General features: G+C 40.5%; 1 protein-coding gene across 1 annotated transcript in view; it reads right to left on the reverse strand.

Moving 5' to 3' along the window:
- LOC129323574 (von Willebrand factor D and EGF domain-containing protein-like) overlaps nt 1-19,111 on the reverse strand; it is a 242,324-nt gene that overhangs the window by 157,097 nt on the left and 66,116 nt on the right. Inside the window, exons 10-12 of the mRNA XM_054970105.1 lie at nt 16,488-16,592; nt 6,343-6,457; nt 2,239-2,489 (exon numbers count right to left, since the gene is read on the reverse strand). Of these exons, the coding sequence (XP_054826080.1) occupies nt 2,239-2,489; nt 6,343-6,457; nt 16,488-16,592 (471 nt within the window). The remainder of the gene's footprint in view (nt 1-2,238; nt 2,490-6,342; nt 6,458-16,487; nt 16,593-19,111) is intronic.

Raw genomic sequence — 19,111 nt, forward strand, 5'->3', positions numbered from 1 at the left:
AAGGGCTGACAGTTTATTTATGACAGGATTGTTCAAAGAGAAAGTTTGTCAGTGAGTCGGACAGGAAAGGTCAGACAGGTTATTCTGTGGAGCAGGGGAAGAGGAAACTTTTTACTTAACTGTAACATCACTGTCTTGAAGAATTCTATTTAAGAATTCTTAGTATGTGTGTCAGCAGAAGCTGAAGCCCACTTGACACAGATACCATAGAACTCGGAGTTTGTTTTGGCAAGAGTGATTGGGTAGCAGGTTAAACTCCCTTTCAAACCAGAAGAAGAAGAGTTATATCTTCTTAGGAGAAGATGATTAATTTTTGCCCAGTTGCCAAAATAGCTTTGGCTCTGAGGAGGACCCCAGGTCTGTTGTGAAGGGAAGATAGTTTTAAATTAACTTCAGGAAACCTAAGATATCACAGGAAACTCTATGAAGAAACATAACTGAAGTATTAAGTAAAATACCTCTCACTGCTACAAACCAAGAATATAAGAAACTAACCTTCAAGGAAACTATTTTGCAAGTTACTCAAAAGTGTATTCTGTACTGCCAACAAAATTTACCTCAGCACTTTCATTCTCTGACTACACTTATTCAATCTCTACCTGTTAAATAAAGTTGTTTTCCTTTTGAACATTATACAGTCTCCAGTGCTATTTCCAACAGAAAGGCAGAGGGCTCCTGCTTCTCCCCATCAAATTCCTTGGCTGGGCTAAAAAGCCAAAATTATATCTGTCAAGGTGGAACAAACAGACTGTCAAACCACGAAGATTAATATACTATTGGGGTGGCTCAGCAAAAGCAGGCAAACTGAATTTTGGCAGGAAAATCTGCCAGTCAGTGGGGGAATGATGGAGGGGGGGGGGAGTCCGTCATAGCCGACCTGTTTCTTAATAGCAGTTTTTAGGATTTGCAGGTGGTTGCAATACAGTGAAGAGTGAAAGACTTGTTCTGTGAATGCATTATATTCATGGTTCCTCAGATCCAGCTCATAATATTTTACTAGCGTATGTAACAGCAATTTGTAGCCCCCAAAATGAAAATTTCCATGAACAGAAAGCACAGTGATTTTTGTCACTTCCCCCTTCCAGCTTCATACTTCTAACTCCCCGTTCATTCTGTTCCTAGGGATCTTTTGTTCACCAGAAGCAGCGTGGGGAGCATTGGGATCTTGTTGGAAGGGGAAGGCAAGGAAGTCCTGCCCTGTTGATGGAAATTCATTCCATCAACAAAAATTACTACAGGATCCAAAGCACAGAATTTTCTAGAGTATTACTGAGACAAAGGTTCAACTGAGTTAGGTTCCAAGAATGGAACCTAACTTATTTCTGAAAATTGCAGACATGTGGTTAGCTCCCCCTCCCCCTTTTTTAACATCTAGTAAAATAATGTATTATGTACTGACTTCCCAGCATGGTACATTTTCCCAGCCCAACTTCATACTGCCAGTGGGCAGTGAAAAACCAAAATGTGTTGTTATGGCACAGTTAACTTCTTCCATACATTAAGGAGAGAGGATAGTTGACTTTTTTTGGTGGCAGCTTCACATTCAGCATAACTTGGATCTACTGTTGCACTTTCTTTAGGGATAGCAACCCTCTTAGTCGAGGCTGAGCATGGTCCCATGTAAATTCTATGCCCAACGTAGTAGTGGGAGAATATTTATTCTGCCCACATTCCACTCACCAGAATCTCTAACAATTATTCCTTTGAGATGTAAGCATCTTCCTCTTATTGCATTTACCTTATTAGCTCATGCCATTGTAGGATTAATGGAACACCTTGCAATAAAGACAAAGCGGAGAAGAAGCACTGCCAAGAAACCAAGGCTGCAGAATAATGACATAAGAGCACAGGAACCTCTAAAAATATCATTGCCAATGAATTATCATCTCCCCTTTATGGCTAAAACCTGGTCTTTTATGTTGTTATGTGCTTCTCTTCCAAGATCCAAATGCACACAGTGAATTTTAAAGCAGATTAATGAACCATTAACAAGCGCGGCAAAAGTGTTCTTTCAGACAGCAATCGATAGTACCCTCTCTTGTTCATTGTATATATGGGTTTTACATTCTCAGAGATATTTATTAGATTAATTGATCATTACTGTCATGTTGGATAATATGCACTTACTTGAAAATAGCTGAAGTCTTAGCTTTTAAAAGACAGTAACAAATTATTAGCTATAATGGAGGCAACCAATAACATGATAAACCAGTTTTCTGAAGAATCCCCTTTCCTTACCTGAATTGAGTGTCTGCTTTCTACATTGCATTCATCAGAGACAGTGAATTCAAAGCTTGCTGATTCTTTGGAACTGACTTTCCAGATAAGGAGGCCAGCAGGAGAAAGTGAAGCTTCTAGAGGGCCACTTTCTAAGGTAAACAGTACTGCCGATCCCTCAGGATCTACTGCAAGCAGCTGGTAAACGAAATTCTCTTTGACGAATGTCAGAAGCTGGCTGGCTGGGGTCTGGAATACAGGAGGCTTGTTGTCTAAACAAAATATGGAATACCACAATGATTATGTACCCTCTAATTTACAGAAAACTAATGCTCTTTAATTTATGGAATATCCAAATTGTAAGCATTTGCTGATGCCTGTATACAATTTAATGAGGGGAAGTTGCTAAGAGAATTAGAGTTTGTAATTAAAGGAATTATAAAGTACACTGTAGGGCATGTGGGCATTACAAATTTGAATAAATCAGCAAAGCTATACTGCTAGTGAGCTGTTCTTCACATTGTCCTTAATCTTATTTTATTCAGACCAGTCAGCAACTGACAATGAATGAACCCCTCAAATGATAATCTAATCTGAAGTCCAGAGTGAAAATATGCTAGCAGATATGTGGGAAATAGTGGTTACTCTAAATTACTCTAGAACATTTTAAATCAGAAACTGTTACCATATATTTTTTAAAAAAATTAGCTAGCCTTTCAGGAAAGTTCCTCGCAGTGCAATCCTGAACAACATCACACCCATCTAAATCAGTTGAAGTCAGTAGGCTTAAAATGGTATAACTCTTTATGACTACAGTTATTCTGACTTAATACTGAAAGCAATAAAATAAACAAAAAATCAATACAAAGATGAAACATCAAGGTACTATAATCATGCTCTTAACACTGATGAAGTACCAATGGCTAGTACTTTGATGAGTTTTGAGTGGAAGCTGCCAGGGGAGTAGATCAGCCCTTGGTCCATCTAGTCCAGAGCATAAAGGCTAAAGCCTCCCTTGAAGCTGCCTCCTAGCACCACTATTCAGAGCTTTACTGCCTCTGGATGTGAAGGATATCTTTAGCCACCATAGCAGGTAACCATTGATGGCCTATCTTGCCTGAGGAGTCACTCTGCACAAGACATCTTATTCAGGGACGCTCAAGTGACTTGCTTTCTGTGTGGTCTTATATTTAAGTGTACTCTGCCTCCCAGTTCCTAGCAGTGCATGTGTATCCACAATGGGAGAACAAGCATGTAAGATCTTTCACTTGAGTATCCCCATGTAAGATGTCTTGTGTAGAAAGACTCTGTCTCAGCCCTTGATAAAGTAATCTGTCCCAGCAGACATCACCACATCCAATGACAGTGAATTTTAATTACTCTTTGAGTAAGGACACACATTTTGTCCATCTTGAATCTATTGCCCATCAACTTCATTGGGTGACTCCCAAACTCTAGTATTATGGTAAAATTGAAAAACTTTTTCCATCCCATTGACAATTTTATAAATCTCTGTTTGATCCCTTACTTGTTTGCAGATTTGGCACCACCACAAAGAAAGCCCTGCTCTCCTAATTAGTAAATGCATAGCATAAGCAGACCTCTTCAACTGATCTCAGTGAATAGGAAATTCATAAAATGGCTTCACTCAGATGTCATAAACAAGCTCGGTTTTGGACATGACAGGCAAGAAGTCAGCCTGTTGTCATGTTAGGGCATATTTTCTATTTTCTTCTCTTACTACCTTACTCCTATGCAAAGGAGTTTGGAATCCCAAGTTGTGGAAAAGAGATAAAGTTTGCTCAGATGCCTGCATTCAAACAGTATGGAGAACTGGAATTCCAATACCAGGCCTTCAAGTTTGGTCTGCATGCAAGTTGCAGTGTGTGTGTGGGGTGGGGGGTGGGAAGTACCTGCATGAGCATGACAACAAGAGGAATTCATGTCCATCATGAACAAAGACAGGCTGGTTCATTACATGAAAATGCAGCCTAGTTGAGGTCTTCTTGCTAATAAAATCAGTTAAGATATGCTCTCTGATTCATATGTTGGCCTGCCAACTAGAGATTGGCACGAACAGCAATACGAACAAAAAAAAAAGCCACGAACATCCAAATCTGCTGTTTGCAAACAAGCTGTTCGTGAGGCCCTATTCTAAATGAACTGGTGGTTGTTGCAAGCCTCATTTGTTGTTGTTCATCTTGCTGTTCCTCAAGCCAGACAGTCTGGCACCTGCAATCAATTCCCTTCGCAACTTAGGCAGGGATTGTCTGAACTCTGTCTGAACTCCTGCTGTTGCCCTGGAAACCCCAATCTAAGCCCAATTTAGTTTGATAGGCAGGTCTTCCTTTCAAGTGTGGAGCTCCAAATTTGTTACAAGGGAGCAAAGACCAGGGGGGAGGGGGGCTCCCAGCTCTGACTTTGCAGACAGTGAAGAGACAATTGCTGTTGACATTTTGATAGAAAGAGTGCATTGTAGCTTGTATTTTCTTTGTGTGTGGTGGGATAGGGATCTATCCCTTCAAGTTCCAGGGCTGCTGCCAGGCTCTGGGCCAAGCTATTATTTATTATTGGTACCTTTCCTGGTACCTGCTCAGGTCAGGTTTCTGAGAGTGGCACAGTAGGGATCTTGATGATGGCTGGAGGAGAGCCTGTTGGCCCCCATGAACAGCCAACCATGAACATGTTCATGAACAGGGCCATGTTCGTGGTTGTCCGTGAGTCTCTGTTTGTGGATGGCAACGAACAATGAACATCATGTTCATTATTTTTTCTGTTTGTGTCCATCTCTACTGCCAACTCCAGAAAATGTAGGCAAAAATAGGTAAACCCTGCAAATGCAGGGCCTTGCTGTATTTTATTCAGTGAAAAGACATCTTCACACTCACAGGGTCACCCTACTTCATGAGTGCAGTGCTGACCAAATTGTCTTGAACAAAGGCATCTGGTAGCCTGGTTCTGCCTCCTTACCTGCTGCACCACCAGGGTCACATGCCTGCCATCAGTCTTGCAGGGTGAACTGTGTTCCTCAAGGGCACTATTTAGGCTGCAATACAACCCAGTTAAACCAACCCCAAAGGCCAGTATCGTTCCACCAAGCTATATAAAATCCTGCTTTAACACATGATCTTTAGAGGATATTAAGCCTTTCCACTCAGTGTGCCCTCAGAACTTCACCTCTTGACCACCTAGCCTTCTAATCCTTGGCTTTTGATTATATAATTTCACTATTGTATGATGTGGGCCAACGTACTCACTTCTGACTCCAATGTACTGGTAGTCAGACTCCAAACATTGGTGAAGGAGAAAATTTAGAACTTTACTTGGCTTGCTGTTTATGAATTGGTTGTGAAAACGGTAATTAAGACAAAGTATTGCTCTGCCTGGGGATCATATGCTGTAGGCCCATGACATTTATAATGTTTCATAAATAAATAGATTTTTTCTTCACTCATACAAGATGAGATGAGACTGGGAAAGGAGAGGCAATGGTACCAGTCTGAACCAGAACATGAGTATCATTTTATGATTATCCTAACAACTTGCTCTCCCTGGATCCTAAAACCTGTCTGCTCAGGCAACCCTGACAACATATGCCTGAAGTCTTGGAAGAGAATAGTTTCAGGTAGGTAGCCATGTTGGTCTGCAGTAAAACAGCAGGATTTGAGTCCAGTGGCACCTTAGAAATCAACAAGATTGTCAGGGTATAAGCTTTTAGGAGTCAAAGCTCTGAATAAGGAAGCTTGAACTCTTGAAACTTTATACCCTGAAAATCTTGTTGGTATTTAAGATGCCACTGCACTCAATTTTTGAAAAAAAATGTGAACTACCTGAGCACACATTGGAATTTTTAGATCACTTCTGGGATCTACAGTCTATGCACTTTACTCCATAGTATTCCTATTAATGACAATTAGCTTTCTTCAAAGAAAGTAACCTGTTTCAAAGGAAGTGAAATGTTTGTGATATACACAATATACATGCTCAAGACCACTAAATTATTTATGCATTATTTATTGAAAACATTGTATACCACTTTTCTTCCCAGAACTGCAGTCTCAAAGTATGTATTCTTTGTACCAAAACCTTGAATGCCATCTCATTTTTGATGCAGCTTGAACTTACTTTCATTGATAGACCAAGTGAACATCGAAATACCAGGGTCACAGAGAAGACAAGGACTGGTAAGGCTTGAGTCTCCTTTTGCATAGCATAGTCCATTTATATGGCAAACATGTTCCTGCCAGAAAAAATGACAAATTAGCAGCTAGTAATTGTTCAAGATAGTTTAAACTATTTTGCTCTAGGAATACTGAAACGCTAGCAATTTAAACATGAGCACTCTATTCCTTAGGGGAAAGATACAAGTGTATTCCAGAATTGCTGAAAAGACATAGGCTTTTCCAGCTTCATTGTAAGATTCTTGTAGTCTCAAATTCCTTATCTCAAGCTGCTGGGTAATGCTATTGCAACAAAAATTATATGAGCATGCCTCACATGCTGTATAAGATCATTAATACTAAAAATACTTTTATCAGGGTGATGAATAAACTTGTACTGCTAAGGGGATATTATCTAAAATTTTGTACAGCAATTAGGACTTGCTGACATACAACAGATACTAGAAGGCCCTATCTCGTGACTAGACATGGGCACGAACAGCATTACGAACGAAAAAAACCCATGAACAGCCGTTTGTCTGTTCACGAACAAGCCGTTCATGAGGCTCCATTCTAAACGAACAAGTGGTCGTTGCAAGCCTCGTTCATTGCCTTCATCAGCCATTCGTCAAGCCAGACAGTCTGGGGCCTTTCAATCAATTCCCCTGGCAACAGCAGGGACTGAACTCTGTCTGAACTCCTTCTGGTTTTCCTTCTGCCTTTAACCCTTCAAAGTACTTCCAGCAGAGAGTCCTTCCCCCCCCACTGTGAACAGAAAATGACAGCAAAGGGAAGGACCCATGGATCATGCCTTTCCCGGGGTGCAATCTTTCTGAAACTTGGGTGGTCTTTGGAGGACAGTGAGGACTATGTCCCTGCAAATTTGGTGGGCATTGGACATTGGGAAGGTCAGTTTGTGGGGTGTTTAAAGAGCCCTGCCCCTTGCACATGGCAGGAAAGGGCCCTTTAAACTACCAGCTGGCAGGCAGCAGGCGGGAATTCCCCTTGCTACCTGTCAGCTGATAGTTTAAAGGGATCTTTAAGGGGCCATGAACAACGAACATGTTTGTGAACAGGGTCATGTTTGTTACTGTTCGTTGTTCATTGTTTGTGGATGGCAACGAACAACGAACAGCTTGTTTGGGGGTTTTTTTCTGTTCGTGCCCATGACTATTCGTGGCCTGCTAGGTTGAGACAAAGTGCTTCCTTGGAGCTTCACAATGTACCTTCCTCCTTCCAATCTGCTTGGAAGCCATTTATCAAGTAGGGAAACGAATCTCCCCTTCAAGCAACGCAACCCCCTAATTCATAATTAGTTGACTGCTATGCTTGTATAAGTTTAATTCATGTGTGTTATGGCCTCAGGATCATATCCCTTTGTTTGGTTTTTACAATAGCCAAGGCTTTTCGCAATTTATACCTGAAGCCACATTGCCTTTGCAGAAAAAGTTACTACATTTCTGAGCAGTGTCATGTGGGTGGCCATATTGGTCTGCAGATGAAGAGCAAGATTTGGCTCCAATAGCACTTTAAAAACAACTAGGTTTCCAATGTATGAACTTTCAAGAGCCGTATCCGATGAAGGGAGCTTTGATTCTCAGAAGCTCATAACCTGGAAATCTAGTTGGTCTTTAAGGTGCTATTGAACCCAGATCTTGGTCTTGCTGAGCAGTAGTTTCCCTCAGAATTTTAATTTCTTCAACAGTAAAGGTCACTGTGCAAAAACAAAATGGCATCTCATCTGTCTCTTTCTAGTACTCTGTGCAGGAGTAGTGATGTTATACATTGCTCAGAGTGCAATTATTGGCTGCTTATACAGAGCTTGGAATCTAGACATATGACCAGTCCCAGTCATTTGTACACTATTTAGGATGCCAGTCCCCCATCCCCATCTTTTGCCTCCTGCCCCACTCACTTGGTTGGGGGGGGAATGGAGGAAGGTTGAGAGCCACTGGAGGAGGCAGCAAAATGGCATGTGTGCATGCTCCAGAGGCCCTGATGACACATTTCTGGTTGAATATTGGAAGCTATGTGATCTCAGGGAGGCCCAAATTAACACCATACATACTGAAAATAGATAATATCCTGTTTGGGGCCAATTTGGGGACCATTGAGACCCCATGGTTTCCAGTTTTCAACTGGAAGTACATCATTGAGGCCTCCACGGGTGCAGATGAACATGGATCAATTGATCCCTTGTCCCCCACTATTCAGGCAAGGGAGGCTGGCAACCTAACTCTATTGTTTCCAATGAATCCAGTTCCATTAAAAGCTTCATCTGCAGTGGAATCAGATAAAGTTTATAAACCAGCAGCTTAAACCAGCTGGATTCCTCTTTCAAGAGAACAGTTGCACCTGTGTTAGGCAGCGTTAGGATTACAGGTACTCTCAAGAGTTAGAGCAAAGGCAAGGATAAAGTATCCTGTTGTACCAGCATTGTCTTCACTGCACAACTGCAGCAGAAATTAGAAGTTTTTCAGCAGTGTGAGCTACTGAAACCTTATAACTCAGAAGGCAGTTTGAATAACTTCTAGTCAGAGTAAGCATTGCAGTAGTAATAAAAACAGCAGTTTATTGTCTTAGCCATAGTCTATAGAAATTCAGGACTACAAACATGCATCTTCTCTGGAGGTTCTACTCCTTTTGCTCAAGGGGGAAGCCACAAGAGTACCTTCTCAGGGTCAAACTGCATGTTGATTTATAACATGTGGTATCTGGGTTCCCTTGACCTGACTTTGAGCCAGTCAGAGAGAAGGTACAAGGGAACAAAGTTCCAAATCTGCCAGATCCCAATACAAACTGGTCAGGGGGATCTAGAAATTACATATTACAAATCTTAGTTTGACCCTCAGTTGCAGCATTCTGGCAGGTATCTGCTTGTCACTGAATCTCTTAATTTTCAGCATCAGATTAAAACATATTTGTTTGCTCAGTCAGTCTGTTGATTGGTCATGAGTTTCTGTGGTTTTGTGTCATCCCCTATATTTTGCCCTTTTAATAATTCTGTACATTTTGGTAGGGCCACTGATTTTTATGTTACTTATTAAGCAATTTCTGTCTTTACTGTATTTAGTATTTTGCTTTTAGGACATTTTAAAGATTTCTTTTTGCCGTTCCAGTTCTATTTGCTAATGTTCTATGATTAATTAGTTTATTTCAAACATGTTATTAGTTTGTTGTAATTTCTTAATTGTAAGCTGACTAAAGAATATTAATGGCTGAGGGAATGGGATAAAAGTGTTTTAGATAAATAGCCAAACAAAGGAAGTTCATTACAGTACATTCTTATAAGTTTAACACTGGCAAAAGTTTGGTTCATGTAAAGGAATGTGAGTTTTACATTTAGAGATAATTCTTAAAACTTAGTTTAACAGAAAATGGCTGGGTGGAGATAATGTAAAAGATTTGGGGGGGCATTGTTGGAAAACCCATTGGTTAGATAACAGTACAAGGAAGGAATAAAGCCATGGGAAAATATATATAAGGCAATAACATATTGCACAATAGAAAAAGCACAAGAAAGCATACAATGCTGCTTTTCATCCTGAGGTAAAAACAAGATCAGAAAGTACTATAGGATAAGCTGTAATGTATTTCAGATTCATACAAATGGTTTCTGTGAAGCTACCACAAAAACATTTCCATTGGTCCTTATGGTAAAACCAGGGGTTGTCTGTACTTTTTTGTTACTTCTATTATTCTTAGCATTCTTATAAGCTTGGACATAAAGTAATAGGCACTGTAGAATCCTAAAATCCAAAGAAAAGAAGAGGGTCTTGGCAATTCTGAATAGAAAGAAAAGACTTGAAAAGGCTCTATTATAGTGCCATTTTCTGTAGAATTATCCTAGGTGCTGTTGTATTATGAGGGTGCATATTTGGGATGGGATATTATGGTTGTAAGTGGGATTTCACAGAAAAAGAATGCATAGTGCTGTCCCATGGCATAAAACACCATATTTTCCAAATACCTTATTTAAAACAAACCAAAAACAGATGTTAAAAGAAAATTTACAACTGTGTAATTAGCAATCAACAGATAAATCTGATGTAGCTATCATGAAATTATTAGATGCTAAATCACGTGGCCTGGTTTTATCAGTCTGAGCTCTGTTTGAGAAAGATCAAATTAGATTTGCCAGTTTAAGATATTGCAGGCAGGACCCAGTGTCTGGGTCTGGATATACAATACAGCAGCCAAAATCTCCAGTTCAGCACAGGGTGTACTGCCTGGGATCCTCTAGCCCTTCCATTTCTAAGGTTTATAGCTGCTTCTTGATTGCCTACCCCCTTCAAGTGAGCAAACTGTGACAGGAATTAGAAGTAAGAGTTACCATAATTTGCTTTGTGTACATGTAAAGTGCCATCAATTCACAAACGACTGATGGTGACCCCATAGAGTTTTCAAAGCAAGGGTTTTACACAAGTAGTTTGCTACTGCAGCAGTGGGGCTTGGCCCAAATGGTCCAATGAATGGGTAGTGCCAAGAACAACAACCTTATACATAGGTACCAGAGGTTTTTTTTTTAAACAACCAAAAAGCACTGGGTATATTTATTGTATACATTACACTAGAACAGTCTACTTCCCTTCTGAAATTTGTGTGAGTTGCTTTAGTTGGGTTGGGTTCTAGTTAGTTCTGTTTGTTGGCTAGAAGAAGAGTCATTATAAGATCACTTGTACTGAAACCAGATGCTCTCATCTGTTTATCTTAATGCTCACATTAATAAAACGCTAGGGTAGACAATCCTAGCCTGACAACCTGGAGGACACTGGGGGAGACATGGCAAGGGGCAGCTGTCAGTGATGGCATGATATCACTTTCAGGAAAAACCTGAAAGTGACATCACATCTCTGCAGGAATTGCTGGAAACTCTATGATAAAAGCATAGAGTTCAGTGATACCTAAAGAGGACTGGCATCAATTCTGGGCTTTCCCTAGAAGTGATGTCAGTCCTCTCTAGGATTCACTGAAAACACTACAGCTTTACTACAAATTTTCCAGCAATTCCTAGAGGTATATGATATCCCAGAAATAATGTTACAGCATTGGCCCAGGAGACTGGAAAAATGTTTTGAGCAAATTCATCTCCACTGTATGTACATAACAGCAGGAACCTCAGTGAAACTCTAATTTGATCTATAAGTTAAAAAGTTAAAATAAGTTTAAAAAGCTGTCATTTCCTCTTAGAGAAGTAGTCTAGAGATCAATTGTAATTCCAGGATAACTCCAAGCCCTCCCTAGACATTGGTTAACACTGAACTCAATCTGGAGGCCCTTTTTATGGTGACATTGGTTAGTTATCCTAGTGTGCCCAGAATGTAATTTAATTTCCCTTAGTATTTAAGTCTTCTCTAACAGCCCAGTTGTGGGGAGGGGGGGCAGGTCTGGTGACATGCTTCCAAAGGAGGTCCCGAGAGGTGGACTCAGGGAATGACCAAAGGCATTGGCATTTCCACCCCTTGCTGGGCCTCAGATATTGAGAGGAGGAAGTTTCAGTCACCCAAGTCCTCTACATCCTCTTGGGCTGCTACCAGCCCTCTCTATTTTCTGAGGCTACCTGGCAGAGAGAGGAGCAATTCCCGACTGGATCATCCCTGACCTGGGGTTGCAGGAGCCTTATACAAGGCCTTATATAGCCCAGTCAGCTCCACTTCCAGCCATGTGGTCTGATGTACTGCCTCTTTGAGACTGGGGTAGGCATCTCGATGGCTGGTGAGGCTCTGCCAGCCAGGTGATAGGTGCAGCCAATCCCGCTGGCCTGGGCTGCATCCCTGGCATCTCTGCGGCCAGTGGCAGTGTCAAGGAGAAGTAATTAGCCTCCTGATGAGACATAGTTTCAGCCCATGATTCCTTCAGGCAGGTGGGTAGTGGCAGTATGGGGGAGGTCAGGAGGACCCAGGAATGGGCCTCACTTTCAGACACTGAAGTCTTCAGAAGTTGCAGTAATGTTGTTCCCTTATCAAAGGAAATTACACAGCAAATCCAGAAAAATCTTTTATACTTAAAGCAAAAATACTGGTACCACTCTCCTAAATCTTTAAGATACCTATCATGGAAAGTAAAAGACAAAAAGATTAACAGATATATCAGGTTTATCAAGGACTCTAGTAGTCGGGTACTCACTAGTCCTACTGAAATTGTAAAAGTGTTTAGAGATTTTTACGCCAAATTGTACTCATCAACAAAGCCAGACAAAGAGAAAATTAAACTTTATCTCTCCAAACACGAGAACATTAAAAAATTAGCGGAAGCCCACAAAGTGATAATGGACAGTCCTGTCTCCAACGTTGAGCTCCTCGAAGCCATCAAAGGCTTGAAACGTAATAAGGCCTCGGGGCCTGATGGCTTCCCAGTAGAATTCTATCAGAAATTCGCGGCTACATTGCATCAGCCCTTGCTTTTAGCTTATAATGACATCTTTATGTTAGGCACCTTACCCGGGACGTGGTCAGAAGCAAACATCACCTTAATCCCCAAGGAGGGCAAGGATCTTTCAAACCCTGGCTCATATCGGCCGATATCACTTCTAAACGTGGACTACAAAATCTTTACTTCGATTCTGGCAAAAAGGCTGAATTCCTTTATAGGCTGAATTCCTTTATAGAGATCAAATTGGCTTTATCCCCAATAGAGATATTTCAGAAAACATTTATAAAGCCTTAAATATCTTAACTTATAGTAAGCATTACAATCAACAACTACTGTTCCTATCCCTAGATGTAGAAAAGGCATTTGACTCTCTTGAGATCACCTACCTACAAGAGCTTCTGTCCCTCATGAATTTTGGTTCTGACTTTCAACAGGTAATTCAAGCCATTTACGACTGTCCTCGGGCAAAAATTAAAACCAATGGTGTCTCCTCACATTCGCTCACCCTTTACAGGGGCACTCGCCAAGGCTGTCCTCTATCCCCTATCCTCTTTGCTTTAGCGGTCGAGCCCCTAGCTGAAGCTATACGATCCAATGAGCACATCCACGGTATAAAAATCAATAACAACACCTTTAAATTATGTCTCTTCGCGGACGACATCTTGCTGTTTCTCTCTCATCCTTTGAACTCTCTAAAGCACCTCCAAGAAGAACTAGATCAATTTGAGCTAATCTCAGGGCTAAAGGTTAACAAGAACAAGTCGAGCCTACTCCCCATAAATCTGCCTGATCTGTTGAGCAGCAAGATCAGCCGGCTCTTCCCGTACCATTGGGCTCAATCTCACCTACATTACTTAGGCATAAATATCCCCCAGAACCCAGATCACCTGCTCCGACTGAATCACCAGCTGATAATGAAAGACATTAAGAGCGCAATATTCAAATGGAACAAACAAACATTATCTTGGTTTGAGAGGTACAATTTGATTAAATCCTTCATCCTTCCAAAACTAATATTCCTTTTCCGAATGATCCCAATAGATATCCCCCATCACGTACTGGGACAATGGCAAGCATCTCTTAATAGGTTTCTTTGGGATCATAAGCGTCCCAGAATAGCTTTCAAGATCTTGAGGACCAAACGCTGTAATGGGGGATTCAACTTCCCTGACATTGGTATGTACTACATGGCAGCTAGGCTGACGGATATAGCTCAAATCCTGCATCACAACACACACTTTGACTGGATGGATGTGATGCATCCGCAACATCAAACCCACACGATTGGCGAGCTGTTCTGGACCCATACCACCCACCGTCCCACCTCATCGAGCGGGGGCATCTTCCTCAAGGCGCTTTTGAAGCTATGGGACAAGCATAAGTCTAAACTGATCCCTAAAATCTCTAGATTCTCGCTAGTGACCTCGCATGACGGAATACCACCTCGAGATAATAGCACAGTCTCAGCATCCTGGGAGAGCCTTAGGAACAAAAGGTTGATAGATATAGCATCTAAATCTGGCATCTTAAACAGGGCAGAGCTAGCCTGCAAATTAGGTAGGGAAGTTCCGTGGTACCTCTATTTTCAGTTAACTTACTTTGTGCGAAGCCTGGAGATAAGGCAACTCTTTTCCAAGTCTAAGACGGAGTTTGAGATGATTCTTGAACCCAACTCACTCACCCGCAAAGGACTTTTGTCCAAAATCTACAACTTGCTGATAAACTCCCATACTAAACAGAATGTGACATTGAAAGATAAATGGCAACTAGATTGTGGGGTTGACATCTCACAATCTGATTGGGAGTGGGTCTGGTCCTCCAAATTATTGAGCACCCCGGTCATCAATACCAAACTGCAAAATTACAAAATTCTCCACGTGGTATCTTACCCCCCATCAGTTGGCAAGAATATATCCCAGACAGTCCCCTCTTTGCTGGAAAGGTTGCGGCGAACAGGGGACTTTTATACACGTATGGTGGGGATGCCAGTCCATTCAAGGATTTTGGCGCACAGTTCTCAATGAAATCACAATTATCACCTCCCACGTTATCCCACCTAGCCCTGAACTAGTCTTTCTGGATATCTGGACTGATTCCACTATACCACGCCAACGGAGGGACTTAATATGCACACTCCTGAATGCTGCCAAGAATGTGATCGCAATCAAATGGAAGTCACCTGTCCCCCCGGGCCTATACATGTGGTACAGGATGGTGTGGGACCATCTTATAATGGAAAAAATAACTGACAGAGTGCAACTTATTACAAACCCAATGAAATCTTCTGACTTTGCTGCCAAGTGGTTCCCTTTCTTAGATCATCTAGCCAAAAATGAGTTGTTAGCATCGCAGCTGCCCCTTCAGGAAATCATACAACCAGAAGTGTGAGGTCAGGGGGCCATTGTGATACTAGAGTAGTCACGTTAGCTTGCTCATGAGATGAAGTTCAACTCATATCCTTTCCTGTACTTTCGCAGACTGTGTAATGTATGTTAGATAGAATATATATACCGGAAATAGTTTCTTATGTCCTAGTTGTACTATGGAAATTGTTTTGTGTATTGTCATCTGATATATTCTCCTGCAGTTGATATTGTTATGACTTGTTGTTAATAATAATAAAAATCTTTTTAAAAAAAATCAAAGGAAATTTTACCTTGAAAAGGTGTTGTAATTACAGATTCAGATCCCAGAAGTACAACTTCCTTTTAATGAAAAGAAGATTCTTCTCAAACACTACCATGTTATTAATAAATTCAGTTACATACATTTGTATATCCCTGGTGCCTTAACTGAACTCACAACAAAATCAGCCTCTCTCACTTTTGTAGGTCTCTTTGAAGCATTCCCACTGCCATTATTAACTTGCACTTTTTCCCTGTGATAATTTTCCATGCACAACAGTGAATTTTGTTCATTACTCAACAAACATATAATGAACAATGAGCCTTTTTCACAAGCTACAGTGAAAGCATGTACAACCTTATGTACAGAGTGTATTTTCTTTATACAGGGGTTGAGTAATTTTTAGGTTATGTTCAATGTATTTCCCACTCAACATGTGATTTAAGCCCTACCTTTGTCTATGTACTGGTCCCCAGGTTCATTTGTAAAGGGAACATGTGATGGCTCTTTCTTACGAACAGATGTATGAATGTATATGCGGGATATATGTGCATTCACTGTAACATGTACACAGACTATATGTGTGCACACTGTAATTTGTGAACAGATCTAATGAGTTCAGGTGGAATAAGATCAATTGCTACTACAACCCCAGTAAAGATGAGAAGTCTAGTAAGGATGTGACAGCACATATTATAAAGAAATGTTGCCCAAGAGACAAGAAAAGGCATCTTCTTAGCAGAGACTCTGTTTAAAGATGAATCCTTTGAGTGTTAATGAAGTTTATCAGAGATAATCAAAGGACTTCTGTTATTACCGTAGTTATTTATCTTCATGAACATTTCTGGTGAAAGGTGCTAAACTTTATGTGAATATATAATTTTATATTTGAAAGATACCTTTAGTATGTGCAATATGTGTTTTCCTAGTGATTTATATCAAAAAGGCAGGATTTACAAGTGAAAAGAAGAAAATACATTTAGTTTTCCTGCTGATCAATAAACACATTTGCTTCTCAAAGGCTTGTCAAGCTACACAGCAAAAGTAAGGTAGCTGGAGGGTTAAGAAAAAGATGGATGTTCTGTATTAAACCTCTAAGTGCTTTGAAATTACCTTTAATTTACAAAGCCCATTTTGATGGAATTCACAATCCTGGCAGACTCCGTCATACAAGGTCAGAACTTTCGAATTACTGTACTGGAATCCATCATTAGAAATCTAAAATATACAAAAAATATATCATTTTCTGTGATCCTGTTCCATATGGATACTGTCTACACATTCTGAAGCACATGCCCAATACGCCCCTGAAACGAGATGTCTGCCAAGAAGATAAATTAAACCACTTGCAAGTTACTTCCCTGCAAGCTAACAAATCACTTGATACTGCAAACTGAAAAGTCATTCATTTATTACAAAAATATCTTTTTGCTCAGATAAAATCTGGGGCTTCTGATAACTGTGTGCTTTGTTAAACCTCTTCCTGTAAATTTCTTACTCAGGTAGACACCATTTTGAACAATAAATTCTACTTCAGGCAGTTTGACTGCAATTAATAAAACATTTACTCTAGAGGGATTTCACATATGTCAATAAAGTTTTATTAGAGTAAGAGGATTCTGGGTGCCAGCCTTTGCCCTCCACTGCACCTAAGATGAATTCTATTCATTCATTCATTCATTCATTCATTCATTCATTCATTCATAGGATGTCATGTTGGGTTTAGTTAAGGATGGCTGGACCAGTGAGACAACCCTTCCTTTGTTTATTAACAGAGTGCTCCTCCTGAGCTTCAGCACAGCAGCGTGGCCTAAACTAATATTTACCACGCTATCTTACAAATTGCACACAGAGAGTCTCTCCTTCGAGTTAAAGAACCAAGAGTGGTCTATTTATTTAGAGAAGTACATTTACTTAAGTATAGTGGAGAGGAAAAAGTGACTAACTAATCTAGCTAACTAGGATGGCTTCAGATTGATAACAGACCACCTGCTTCATTTGCCCCAGGAGGAGATACATGCTGCTTCTCCTGGTACATGTAGGAAAAGGAAGAAGAGAGAGAAAGGAAGTTCCCTTGGACTACATTATACTAATCAGAGAAAGTGAGTGATAGTAGAGTATCCAGGAAGGAGACTGATACTGGCCTATCTATCTGTCTAACTCTATGGTTCTTGCCTTCCTATTGTTTTGTTTGTAGTCTTGAAGGTCTGAGCCAGAGACATCGCCGGTCCCTTTTTCTAACAAGGGCCATTTCCACACGGCTCCCCGCTGCTCATAACTTTCAGATCTGTGGCTAAATAATAGCTGTATCCAGACTACCTTCTGCAATCAGACAAGAGTCCGTTGTTTTCAAAAGATTTACTGAAAAATGCAACCATTATAGTCCACTGGCCCAGACGCAATATCTGGGTTGGTACACGTGTATTGTTATGAATGAAAGGCAAAGAATACAGTACAAAGTATCAAGACTCAGTAGGCCCAGCCTCCCCCCACAGTTCTCAAAACAATCCCTTTGAAGTTGAGACAGTGAAAGTTTCCCAGGACTGGAAAAGCTGTAGCCAAAACATTCCTCTTCTGAGAGATAGCTGCTAGGGAACATCTTGGCACCTGTGAAGAGAGCACTTAGAACACTAACATAATTAAAATGGAGTTTCTTTGGTTACAATATATTCTGAACCTGACAATAACAACCCGGAATATTGCAAAAAAACCCACGGAAGATTGCGTTTTCTCACGCGAGATTTGCATGACATCATGTGACGTCGCGCAAATCTCACACAAGAAAACACGATCTTCCGTGTTTTTTTCGTGATATTCTGGGTTGTTACGAGCAGCGGGGAGCCATGTGGAAACAGCCAATGTCATGGCTGTAGCATGCATTCTTGGGGGAGGGGGTGAGCAGATAATATAGTTGCCCCATATAAAGACAGTTTCAGGTGGGTAGCTATGTTATTCTGCAGTAGAACAGCAAGATTTGCGTCCGGTAGCACCTTGAAAACCAATAAAATATTCAGAATATAAGCTTCCAGGAGTCAAAATTCACTTCACCAGATGCCTGGTTCTCAAAAGCTTGTACCCTGAAAATCTTGTTTTATTTAAAGTTTAATTTAAAGCTGGGTTTTGTTTCATATGCATTTTCTGTTGACATAGCAACCATTCAATTAATTCATTGTCTTAGCCCTTTACACATTTCTAGGTGCACATAATGAATACATAATGAGAGCAGAGTAGGATCAGGGTTGCCATTTCTAATATATGCACATTGATTAGCGGGTATGAATACAGCCTCTGCATGGCACAACCAGGAAGCCTGAAAAATCAAAGCATCCAGAGATATGGCAAGAACCATATGTGCATGTACTTGGACATGTAAATGTTATGCATATCATTTAATGCCATGATCATAGTATATCTTCCCCATCTTTACCTCACTGCCAACATTGTCAAGTTCTCTGCACTGACTTGAAAACATTTTGAGGGTTGGACACATCCTATATTTTTAGATAACATCAATAATACCATCTCAGTTGTAACAAGAATGCCTTTAGAAATTAATTTTATATGACTCTGTTTTCCTCAAATTTCCACGTAATCTTTCTCCCAATATTCTTCAATTTATTTGGATAAGACTTGATCTTTCAATCAGGCAATTGTTAGCCTGTGTTTTGCTATACCAAAGTATATTAATTAATCCTGAAGTATAATGGAGAAACAAAATCCTTCAAGGAAGATATCTC

This window comes from Eublepharis macularius, chromosome 2 (genome assembly GCF_028583425.1).
Source record: "Eublepharis macularius isolate TG4126 chromosome 2, MPM_Emac_v1.0, whole genome shotgun sequence".
NCBI classification, from domain to species: domain Eukaryota; kingdom Metazoa; phylum Chordata; class Lepidosauria; order Squamata; family Eublepharidae; genus Eublepharis; species Eublepharis macularius.